This window comes from Neovison vison, chromosome 11, assembly GCF_020171115.1.
Source record: "Neovison vison isolate M4711 chromosome 11, ASM_NN_V1, whole genome shotgun sequence".
NCBI lineage: Eukaryota > Metazoa > Chordata > Mammalia > Carnivora > Mustelidae > Neogale > Neogale vison.
The window spans coordinates 121104630-121117718 of NC_058101.1; the positions used below are offsets into that span (position 1 = coordinate 121104630).

General features: G+C 31.8%; 1 protein-coding gene across 8 annotated transcripts in view; it reads left to right on the plus strand.

The window, feature by feature from the left end:
* Positions 1 to 13089, plus strand: part of MAPK10 (mitogen-activated protein kinase 10) — a 346291-nt gene that overhangs the window by 263998 nt on the left and 69204 nt on the right. For 7 of the 8 annotated variants that reach the window (XM_044224602.1, XM_044224597.1, XM_044224596.1 and 4 more), the window contains 4 exons: positions 1422 to 1480; positions 2338 to 2476; positions 3191 to 3356; positions 5910 to 5981. In XM_044224602.1, coding sequence (XP_044080537.1) covers positions 1422 to 1480; positions 2338 to 2476; positions 3191 to 3356; positions 5910 to 5981 — 436 coding nt within the window. The remainder of the gene's footprint in view (positions 1 to 1421; positions 1481 to 2337; positions 2477 to 3190; positions 3357 to 5909; positions 5982 to 13089) is intronic. The other variant, XM_044224603.1, reaches the window with a different exon arrangement.

The following is a 13089-nucleotide window of genomic DNA, read 5'->3' on the forward strand; positions in this document are numbered from 1 at the left end:
GAAGCTATAAAACAGGGGACTAGGAAATGGGAAAATAAGAATACCTAGTGGAGAAGTTACCTTTTAAAATAATCTTGATTTACGCAAAATTGTAATGCTATTGTCTAAATTAATTTTGGAATAGCTAGATTATTCATTTTCCAGGTGATACAGGTTAACATTTTTCCATATTTAAGGGTTGTTTGTGTATGGCGTGTGTGTGTGTGTATGTGTGCCTGTGCACAGACTCTAATGATTTTGTTTGAACTAATACCAAAATGAATTACTTTGCAAGACTGATGAAATACTAGAAAAACAGGCCCACCGAATATGTGTGTTATACACAATGAAAGATGTATCACAAAGACATTTTTCAACATACTCTATCAGTTTACAGAGTAAGATATTTTGTGATTTTTTTTGTCAATAATTCTTCAACAAATGAAAGCTCCAGGTGGCCTACAGCATTCCCTGGATTTGACTGCATTTCTCAGATATTTAAAATCACTTCATATGTTTCCATACCACTCATAAAATTTACTAAAATTTATTAATTCATAGCTTAAAATGTTTAAATCTGAAACTTGTTCTTGTCCAGTTTTAGTGAAATAGTTGATTCTATCCTATGAGTAGAAGATTGTTATCCATATTTTTAAAATTTTTATTTTGCACTGGCACATTAGTAGAGAATATTTAGCTGAAAGGACATTTTGAGTTGTTTATGTAAGCAGTATATTTGGAAATGTGACAAAGTTTTTTTTTTAATTTACTTATGTTAGAAGGTAAACCTCTTTGCTACCTAACACATAAAATAAACAAAACAGGAAAAAAAATTTAAGAAACAGAATTTTGATAAATTTTAAAATATATTTTCCACTAAATTCACAGTGATATCATCTAGAATATACCTTTTCCCAACCTATCATTCTAGCTTAGTTTAAATAATATTTGTGTGTGAAATAGAAGCCAAAAAAACTAAATAGCAACACACACAAAAAATCTTAAGTTAGAGAACCACCTCATTCATTTGGAGAAAAAACATGACCTTGCTACATCTTGGTGGGTGTTTTGCTGCTGCCCATTTTTCTTACATGAATTTCTTCTTTTTTTGTTTGTTAATTACTACTCTGTATTCTACCAAGGATTATCACACTCTAGGCAGTATTTCAATTATGTACCTTCTCTGACTCTTCCTTCTGTCTAAGAACTTAAGCTTTTTAATTATATTTAACTTGAAGACATACATCATGTATTATTTCTGAATACATTTTTCTGTGTTCTGTGAGACTGTTGCAGAAATTTTTTTCCAACTTTTCTATCGTAGCACTAGTGTATGACTTTGAGTTGGGTTAAATACTCATTTAAATATGCTTTTTAAATAATTCATTCTCTCCCTTTTTCTTTCTCTCCTTCCTCTATCCCTTCCACTGTTTCTTTTCCAGATTATTAGTTTATTAAATGTCTTCACACCCCAGAAAACATTGGAGGAGTTCCAAGATGTGTAAGTAACAAAACTCATAAAGGAAGGGAGAGCATAGCACTCAAACAACTCAAGGGAAATTGACAAAATCAATGGATGAAATCCCTTGTAGGGATTGAAGGGAGATAAGAGCTAATAGCAAATGAAAAAGATCCAGTGATGGAATAGAAGGTTCTGTTTCTGGTGTTACTTCCTGGAAAGACACTTCTGCTTCTGACTGGTCTTCTGGTGCTTTTGCTTTATTGTCCAATATCCTTGATTTAACCAGAGAAGATTTATTATTATGTATTTTTATTATCAATCGACTTTGAGCTTTCTAGAATGACTCTATTCACTTTGAGAAATAAATTATAAGAAGGCCATGTTAAAAATCATTTTAAAATCTTTATTTCTATTTCTGTGGTGCCTTTGATTTTGTGCAAAAAGAATCTATCTAAAAGTAAAGTGACAATAACAGAGGAGAGAAAATGAATCCTAGTACATTGTCTTCTTTGACACAGATACATGGCATTTAGTGGAAGATGCTATTCTGATTTTTTTTTTTCTTATTTGTAATCATAAAACTGAAGAAAGAATTCAGGGAATTTGAAGAAAAGTGAGGACAAGATGAAGGTAGAAAATATATGGGTAGGGCGAAAATAGAAAATATATGAACAGAGACCATACACTAATAAATGCCACTTCTGTTAGTAACCTTGTGGTAGAGTTAGCACGGCTAACATGTGGCCAATACATTAAAGTTTTTCATAATCTTAACTCGGTCAAAGGTAGAGCTGGGAAGTTTGGAAGACTTATGGATTTAGGAGGGGATTCTGGCCTCTTTGAAGGACTTCACAGATCTTGTGATTTAGAACTAACCTTGTGGATTTACTTTCCAGTTACTTAGTAATGGAACTGATGGATGCCAACTTGTGTCAGGTGATTCAGATGGAATTAGACCATGAGCGAATGTCTTACCTGCTATACCAAATGTTGTGTGGCATCAAGCACCTTCATTCTGCTGGAATTATTCACAGGGTAAGACCACCTCCTCCAGAAGTATAATTAAGGTGTTTCTGGAGAAAAGAAAGAGCAACTGTAGGTTATTTTCTTTATGTAGAAAGGGTAAGTTGAATATAATGTACTTCCTCATTTCTTTTAAAATAGAATTAGCGCAAAGTTCACTAATGTGTAGAAGAAAATTTAAGCGATACTGTAGCTGCTTTTGTTTTGCATTTTGTTTCAGCACATTGAGAGTCAACTTCTGAGAAGCCTCATGTTTTCTAGTCCCTTGATTGGCAGAGGTCATATGTGCAGCTGAAATAAGACTGTTCGTTTCCACAGTTTGTCTCTGGCAGCATAAAGACAGCTTCCCTGATCTGCTCTTCTGTCAGGCCTAGGAATGAAAAATAAGCTGAAAGGTCTATGTTGCCACAAGGAGAAACCTAACAATGACAAAAATGATATGTCATTTATTCTAAAACCTCTTCCCAAGACGATCCTGAATTGTAAAATTGATAGTCCAATTCTCTTCTGGGTTTAAGAAGTTTTTGAAGATATCTTAAAAATATCAAAAAAACCAATTGTAAACTTCTTTCAGAGCAGTAATCATTTGCTTCATATAGCGCTTTGCAGTCAAGGAGGGGGGCACTAACGGTACTATTGCAAGACTGCCATATTGATTGAGTAGATAAAAATTATATGTTCCATTTGCTGCTGGCTTTTAATTTCTTCTCTTGTTCCTATCGTCAGGATTTAAAACCAAGTAACATTGTAGTCAAGTCTGATTGTACATTGAAAATCCTTGACTTTGGACTGGCCAGGACGGCAGGCACGAGCTTCATGATGACTCCTTATGTGGTCACACGTTATTATAGAGCCCCCGAGGTTATTCTGGGAATGGGCTACAAGGAGAATGGTAAGAAAGTTTCGGCACAGCAGCCACAGAAACCATGAAGAAAATGTGTATACATGTTAGATGGTGAAGGGCAATGTTCTCTTTCATGTATATGTATATATATATTTAATAGGACTGCCAACGTTCATATTTAGAAGGTTTTAAAAAATACTACTAGGAAGAATCACTCATTAAAAATGAGAAGGATGTTTCTGAAAAGTAAGCTTTGCCATAAGAACACTAACATGTTATGGCCAAAAAGAACTGTGGATAGAATCTGATTAAACAGTTAAGCAGGTATTGATTAGCACATATGCTGGAGTTATTGAGACAAATTGCTATCTGAGTTGCAGCTTAGCTCTAAGTGAGTCTGAAAACAGGAAGTAGTCTGTTGCATTTAGCCATTTGGCGTTGTAGCTATCTTAGGTTGATGGCTCTATGCTCTATTCCTAGGAAAAGACAAAAAGATGTCACAAATCCTTGGAGCAAGAATCGTATAAATGCTCAAAGAATAGTCAATTTATTTGTTCAAGTTGGATAAGAGTTTCTTTAATCCTTTAAACTGCTCTGTGAGTAATATTTAGGATAGCAAATACCTAGTAAATTTTCACAAGTTCCAAATCATGAAGAAAATATTCAATTTTATATTACTGCTTTCATTAAAAAAATCTAGTATTCATGAATGCTTTTAAAGAAAAGAATCTTCAAAACGCATTGCAATTTGATTTTATTAAAGGCTTTATAAAACATCTATTAGAATGCATTGCCATATATTATTTTGAAAAGAATCTTCAAAACGCATTGCCATTTGATTTTATTAAAGGCTTTATAAAACATCTATTAGAATGCATTGCCATATATTATTTTGAAAAGAATACCTCTAACAAGTAATGTAACATATTAAAAAATATATCTAATAAACCTAAGAATTAAAATTGTTGTAAATTAGGATTGGATGTATGTGCTCAGTGTATCTTGCATGGTTACTTTATGTTTTATTCTATTTAATTCCTAGCAGTCTATTTTTATAAATTTTATAAAAATAATTATCCATTTATTTTTACATGCAGGTACTACAGGGTGCATTTATGAAAATTCCCTGGCCACCAAAGTTTTAAAAAATTTCTTTGTGTACTTTCAGATTAGAAGAAGGCCAATAGTTCTGTGCATTTGTGCAGAGGAAAGGGAGAAGTCAGTCTTGGGAAGGTCAGGTTCATTTTGGTGAATGATGGCAGGATTCTGTTACCTTTTAACTTGGAAGAGGCAAATCTACTCCTCTTCCCAAGGTCTAATGTCACAGCTAACTTATTTGGAAAAGAAGATATTTGTATACATTTTTTACAGGCTGTTTGTAAAAAAATCAAAGGGGAACCAATTTTAAGAAATCAAGAAATCAAACATCTACAGAGCTTGGGAGTGGGGTCTGAATTTTCCTATCATGGTGTTATGGATCTTTGCTGCACAAATGGCATGTAATTTCCTCCCTTTTCCTTCCCTCACCAGAAAAGGTTGCAAGTTACTGCCTTAATTTTTTTTTTTTTTTTTTTTTTTTTTTTTTTTACTTCTCTAGATCTGTGAAGGCATAGCTAGCACCCTTGTGCTGACCTCTTGCCTATGAGAGGAAGGTTATCATGCAGAAAACCCGCTTGTTCCTCTATCAGGCATGCCCAGCTATCCCATGCACCTAACCCTGCCTTCCTTCCCCAAAAATCATTTCAGCCTAATGTTTTTGCCCCAAAGTTGCCTTGGTCCTTACTAAAAAGCAAGCTGGAAGACGGTAAAGATTGGTAAGAGAAGGTGAAGCATGTTTGGTTAACGAGTATGACAACTGAGAAATAAACAATACAAACAAAGAAAACAATTTTTAAACACCTTTAATACCTTTTCACTTTACTTCCAGATGACTCCTTTATACATGTGCTAATTGATCATATCTTTGTTCTTGAAATACTTCAAATAGAAACTAAAACTGATGTTTATTTGCAAGGATAACTTCTGAAGGAAAAACTAAGTTCCGAACACCAGGGATTCCAATACTTCTGCCTTTAAACCATGGTTCTAGCCGTTTCCTAGTTTCTTGGATTTGCTTGCGTGTACATTGTTTTGAACCAACCAACTAAAAAAACAAACAAACAAAAACAAGGGAACAAAAGAGTGGTCTTCCACATAACCAAGTGAAATAGAAAATGGAAAAGGTTGATTAAAATTATTTTCGCAATATCCAGCAAATAGTCAAAACCCCCTGATCTCTGTTAGCCGCCACCTGCTATGCAGATGCATTTGGTGTAGTTTCTCTTTTTCCATGTCACCTCTTTGGCACTGGCACTACAGAGGTACTCTGTACCTCTGTACAGAGGTTATAACGTAATTTTCAAAAATTAATATGAGTTCTCATACTAAACATTGCTAATGTACTATTACAGTGTTGGTTTTGATTTGGGTGTAACTTTTGGTGGGAGACAAAAATTGTACCTTCTAATCAAACTGTTCTTTTTTCCTCCTCCTTCAGAGATCAATTATCTTAGTTAACTTTACTTTCCTCCCTTTTCTTCACTTCCCTCTCTCCTGTTCTAGTGGATATATGGTCTGTGGGATGCATTATGGGAGAAATGGTTCGCCACAAAATCCTCTTTCCAGGAAGGGACTGTATCCTTGTACCTTTTGCTGCAGCTTTACCTGTTTTGTTCTCTCTCCCTTTAAACACATAATGATTTTACCAGGAGAGTAAAGATAGAAGCAAAAAGTTGGGTAAGTGGTGTCATTGTGATTAAAAAACAAAGTGATGATTTATGTAATCTGACCAGTACTGAACACTCCCTGCTGCAATGATCTGTTTTATTAAAATTTTAATGGACTTTTTTTCCTTTAAATTATTTTCTTGTCTGTAACTCAAAATAGCATTACTATTTTTTTGTAAATAAGAGAAGTCACCAAATCCCAAATTATTAAAATGTCTTTATCTTTATAACTAGCAAAAAGAGTTACAATTTGCAAGTATTTTCCATTTTTTTCTAAAACCATTTTATGCTTCTACAACATTTAGGCATAATAATTTCTCTCCTTGCTGACATCCTAAACTTCTGTCTAGTTTCATTGATTTGAATTACTCTTGACACTGTCCAGTCTTAAATAGGTCAATACAGCATATCCTCCTTAAAACTTGAACTTCCACATTTAAAAATCATAATTATAATTCAGATTGCCAGAGATCAGCAGGGTTTAAAATAGGCTTTCCATACTTGACTTGGAGATATGACTGAGACCCAGATAATTGCTTTTTCAATGAAATTTAAAATTTTAAGAAGTAATATTTATTCAACTTCTACCACTAAATCCTGTACTAGAATCCATCAGAAATTTCTTGGAGAGCTATCTGTGATTTAGAATTATTAAGTGCGCTCGCATATTTCTGAAATGACCAAAAGTTCATTCTCAAACAATGTCACATATTAGTGTTTGCAATATGTAGGTAATAAAGTTTATATATTAATAGAGAATATATTTTATACATACAGAAATACCCTCATAACACACAATCATGCAAATCTAGATGGAACAGTTGCCAACTTTAACAGTGATAATGCAAGATTGAGTTTAGTATATTTACTATATATGAAATTTTTTAGAAACTCGCAATAAATATGTGGTCTATAACTCTATTAAATATTGTATCTGATTAATAAGAAAACTCTATTAAGGAACTCTTTTATTACGTAAGAAAGATTATGATTATTATTTAGTAGATTCAATGAGAAATTTATACCACCATGAGCACTCATTTCTGTAGGCCCTTATTTATTCTGCTGGGTATTAGTAAGATATTCTCTAAATTCCAATAGTAAAGCAAGAGTAATGACATCTTCTAAAACTATACTGTCCATTAGGTAGCCACTAAGCACATGTAGCTATTCAGTACTAAAATTACGACTAGTCTGAATTGAGGTTTATTTTATGTGCAAAATGCATACTAGATTTTGAGGATATAAAAAGAAAGCATATAAAATATCTCAATTTTTATGTTAATATTAAAATGACAATACTTTCTTTTACTTTTATTTTATTTTAAACTATTTATATTTTGAGAATAAATTAAATATCCAAGGTAGTTGAATTGAATAATATTATAATTTAAATTCATATTTAAATGTACCGACTTCATATAAATGTAGGAGTATGTGTGTGTGTGTATGTATGTGCTTTTTTCTTTGGGGTATAATATATTTAAGACCAAAAAAAAAAAAAAAGGAACTTCTCAATCAGTACTCAAAGTGAAGTTGCACAGCTATGTCTTTATAATGCACTGGTTAGTGGAAGATAAAAAGTCACAAAATATCTCATTTCCATGTGATGTTATTATAAGTCACTTGATTTCCATGTGGCCTGGTTCTCTGAGATCTACTATAGCTCTTCAGACATTTATCAGGATTACTTTTCTCCTATTTTAGCAGTATTAAATTTAAAAGCCAATAAAATTAGAAAAGTCAAAAAACATTTTCTATCCCAAAATGTCTTTCAGGAAAAAAAGCAAACAAAGATAATAACATCATATTGATAATTCTCTATTCTTCCAATGATTGTTTTCTTGGAGGTCTTTTTTCCCTTTTATTATAGCTTGTTTCAGGAAAATATTTAGAAATGAGAGTAAATTGTGCTAACATCAGTACATAAAATGTATGTTCTTGAAAAAAGTGATCCTAGAAATTGAATAAACTTTAAAACAAAAATTTAGATTGTGATAAGGATTTATATTCGGTATCCCTTTATCTCAGTGATGATCATATAAAATAATGGTCTTTGATAGCCTTCTGCCATATATGATAATGAGCTTGCATACAGACTTAAAAGTCAATGGAAAAGATATGTAAAGACACTTATAGTGGAAAACATCTTAAGTTAAATTTTACTTAAATATGAGTAAATGATTTCCAGATAAAATGTGTTAGAAGAACTGCCATTTTTCTGGAAATGTTTTCATTTAGATTTAAATCCTTAGTTCATTTTACCTTTAATTAAAATTATAATTTAATATCTTAAGTCATGACCACATTTAAAAATTAAATGGTAGCATCCCTATTAAACAGTGGATTACTGTACTCAGTGTTTTTGAGTGGAATTGTTTCATTAATCTTTACATGAAGCTACAAGTTTATGATTAGAGCTTCCCACCAATAGTCGAAATATCAGAGCATTGAATTAATTTCACTAACCATGATGATCAGATACAAGATTTGGGATTGATGGAGTATTTATGGAGAGACGAATCATACCAACATTTTAGCATATTAAAATGATTCCAGCCTGTATTGACAGTAATAGCAAAGTGTAGTATATGCTAATTGATTTCTTCTGAGACTCTTCAGAGATGTAAAAAAAAGCAATCATAAGTTCCTGTGACTTTCCCTTATAATTATTCAGAGTAATTTCTATTGAATTTCTCTGAGGGTGAAAAATTATATATTGCTCTATCATCATGATCAACATTATTCCTCTCTCCCACAGAACTTTTTAACATTCTCTTTCTTAATCTGAACCTACAACAAAAATAGTAAAACACCTTGACAAATTGGGAAATCTTATGAAATTTTTATTTATAACTGAAGTTTCTATTTTCCTGCATTAAAATGGTCTTTGCATTTTGAGAAACACTGTGTGGGTTTCTGAGCTACTGATATGATCCAGATGATATTATAGGGTAGTTTCTTGATTATTAAAGTGTTGGCAAAGTATGTACATACATACACACATATGTACACGTACATACATACATATTTGCTTTTCCATTAATTAATTTTTTGATTTTTTTAATATCCAAAGGATTATTTATAAAATATTTGTTTTTATCATGTGAATAGTTTAATTATACAAACATACACTATTACACACTCAATTTTTATTATAGTGTTATGATTAAAACCTATTTCATAGGCTATATATTGACATATGGTATTACTTAAAATTCTTCATCCTATGACAAATTTCAAGTTAACAGTAGATATATGATGTCCATTATCTTCTTTAGTCCAATGGTCATATAAGAGGTATCAGTCACTTTGCATTTCATTCAGATTTTGTTTCTTTCAACAATATCTTATAATAAAGTTATGCTGTCTTAGAAGTTGTGTTTTTTTTTTTTTTTATGGACATTTAGTCCCTGACTCCCTCCCCCACCCCAAGCTCCAAAGGGGGCATGCCATATTCTGGATTACTGAAATTTCATAATACCAGTAGAATTTTCATATAATACAAATTCTTTTTTAAAGCCTACTTCTTTTAGATATATTCTTTTTACATTTTTTTCCTTCCATTCTACTTAAAATGGCAACAGCTTCTTCAAGCAAGACTTGTAAAGACCTTTATCTAGAGTTCTTGGCCAGAGTTCCTTGGAGCAGGGGGATATTAAAAAGAGGCACACTGAATTCATTTGAAATTTCTAGACTTCAAGTATATTATCTTCAATTAAGGCCAAATAGCCCCCTTTTCTTTTCCCTCTGAAGACATGAGAAATTTCAGTTAGGATGAGACTGATGTACATATAAACTTGCCAAAGAACCAAGTTATTAAGGAACAGATAAATAATTTGTCAAAAATGTACTTGAGAAAATGAGGAAAACATCCTCAAATTTAATGAATGTCATAGCTTTTCAAGCTTGAACATGAAAATTAGGAATAGTCAAAGTAAAGTGAATCAAAGTGAATCTCTAATGCAGAGAGATATTCTTACTCCTTCTTACCTCTTTGAAATAACCATGCTTATTTTCTAATAAACTTTTGCAACTAATACATTACTATAGTCTGAAGCTAATATTATGGTAATACAGTATTATCTCAAACCATATATGATTTATGACTTTAAATAAAGGTATGAAGTAAAACTTCAGTCATTCTTTTATACCCATAAACACATTGCAGATAATCATGAACATTAAAAAAACTTTTTACTTTTCTTTGTACTTGTTTAAAAGAATATGTTTTTACCATTAATTTGTTTACTACTCTTTTATTATTATTTTGAGAAAATCTGAGTAAGACAGGAATCACTAGATTGGTAACTCCAGATGTCTCCCTTGATGTCTAGGAGAGGAGCTGCTGAGGGCTAGCTTTCACAAAGCTCTCCTAGGAGTACTCAGAAGTTCCGTCTCCTAGAAATGCATGCAGAAAAGTTTAAAAGCATATTATTTTTTCCTGTTCCTTTACAGTTTTATAGATAGAATACTGAGTGATTTTTTTTTAATGAAGTGAAAAATATCAAGGGGGGAGAGCCACAAACAATAAAATACATTCTTTCGTCATTACTGTGATATTCCATTCAAACTGTCCTGGCTTCAGGTGGCCCTTAGGACAGAGTTTGTGAACAGTGATATGCTCCAAGAACTGGCTTCTGGTCCTGTTCTGTTTGGTCATGTGACCTCCTCTAAATTTTAATTTACTTTATAAAATACCTCCTCTCCTTATCTTACAGGATTGCTATGGAGATAAAACATTAGATGTTTACAAACATACACATACCTGTAAATACTTTCAAAGCTAAGAAACACAATATTTCTTTTATAAAGTTAATTAGATTTGGGACACTCCAGCCCAAATAACCTTCAAATTGAATTAGATAAACTATAAAAAAATGAAAATAACTGAAAGTCTACCTAGAATAAAAAATTTCTCTCAAAGGATGAGAAATGAAAATTATCTGTGAATTAGACAACAGTAAAAAGCAAAAAATAAATAAATAAAGTTTGCCGTTTGCTAAAATACTTCTGTAACCTGATGTATAGAATAAAGTGAAGATACTGATAGTGGTGGTGAAGTGAGACATCTGGAACCAGCATTTGTTGTTTATTGATCAGAACAATGAAAAGTAAAAAGAAAAGTTTAAAGAAAAAGACATTTTCCAACATTAGGACTTCTTTGAATTACTTATTCCTATACACTACAGAATTACATGGATTTTGAAGAATGACATTTAAAACAAATTGGTGCAGTAAAAATTATTTAAATCTTTTTTATGGCAAAATATTTTGTAAGTTTATTAGTCTATTTTATTTGTAACAATATAAAGGTAAAAATTTTCTCCTTTGCTCCAAGCTTCAGTGAATTTTTTCTGTTTCATAAAAAAGCAAATCAGAAATAGAAAGTGTTTTAAATAAAGGTTAAAAATTAATAATATAATGACATAGAATTTCTAAAACAAGAAAAGCAAGTTGAATCGGTAGCCTCAGACAGAAAATCTTCCTTTGATTTCTTGGCATTAGAATATTTAGCATTCCACAAATGTTATTTTTCTTATTTAGACTTACATGTGTAAAATATATACGTTTCTTTAGTCTTTTATAATCCCTTCTCTTCACTGAAGTTTAAAACAATGTGCTCTTGTTGACTATCTAAATTTATAACTTTTGAAACAAACTTTTCAAAGAAACATTGTGATATTAGAAAATCATATGAAATCTTGCTATTGTATTTTGTGGTATGCTTTGAAAGAAAATATATCAAAACACATTGTCTGAATCCTATGTCAAATGAAGCTATAGTTAGATTAGGGAGAAAAACAATGCGTTCTCACAATTGTGTTACCAGAGTCACATAATGTCCTAGTTGGAAGATATTTGCCAGGTTCCTAGATAGACATTCACATAGTCCAAAAACATTTCACTGTAGATTACAACCCAAGCCATTGGACAGAATGTGGAAATAGCAATAGAATGCTTTATTTAGATTTAAGCTGCCAGAGCCTACATTGTATCATTTCTCTCTCTTGGCTAGAACAGAAAAAAAGAAGATAACTTAGCATAATTTAATGCCTGACAAATGATACGATGACACTTGAGATTTTCTCACTTAGAAAATTAATCACCATAATTTAGTAACACCAAAACTTACTTAACGTCCCTTCAAGGGAAAGTGACTCAGTTTCTGAGTGTCACCATTGCAAATGAATTTTCTTTCTGCCTATGGGAATACTGATGATGGGAGAGGAAATGTAATAAATCAGAATCATAAAAGCAACCAGAATTCTAATTGGGCAGCACTCATGTACAAAACTCTTACAGAGACCCAAATACTATATCAGGCAGTCTCAGAAAGCATCAAAATCCAGTTTCCAACAGTAATCGAATTTACAAATTTCTTCTCAGGTCTATGCATGATCAGTATTCATTGAAATATCTTGACAAATCTCATAAAATAATCTAATCTTCTTGCTAAGCAGATATGTATATTAGTTGAGGGAAGACTTACCACGTACCCCACCTCCCTGTTCTGGTAAGATTTAGTATCAAATTCTTTTATTACCTATTTCCTATTTTAGTTGTGATGAATAATTCACAAAATCTGGTGCAATGAGTTTATCTTGAGAAACAATCTTGTCTTGAGTATATAAAGATCCATATAAATGTGCATAGATTCTATGTTCGTAATTCATATTAATAGAGTTTATCATTTCTAGGCACAAGGCTTAGTACTTAGGTGGCATAAGCATGGAGAGTCTGAAGGAATAATGATTAGTGAATAAGGTTAAATGAGAATGGGAAATTGGGAAGGTTTCTAGGGTATTGTTACTCAAAGCTTCCTTAAAATAGAGAAAAAAGAGCTCATTATCTGTAGTTCAGATCTAGAGTTTTTATCTCTGAATTATTTTTTGAAAAGCTTTATGATCTATTAAGTCTAGTTTGGGTTCTGACATGAAGATAAATTTCCAAAACTAATCTCTTTTAACTTTGAAATATCTGCATCCAGCAGAGCCACACAAAGGAGAACTGGA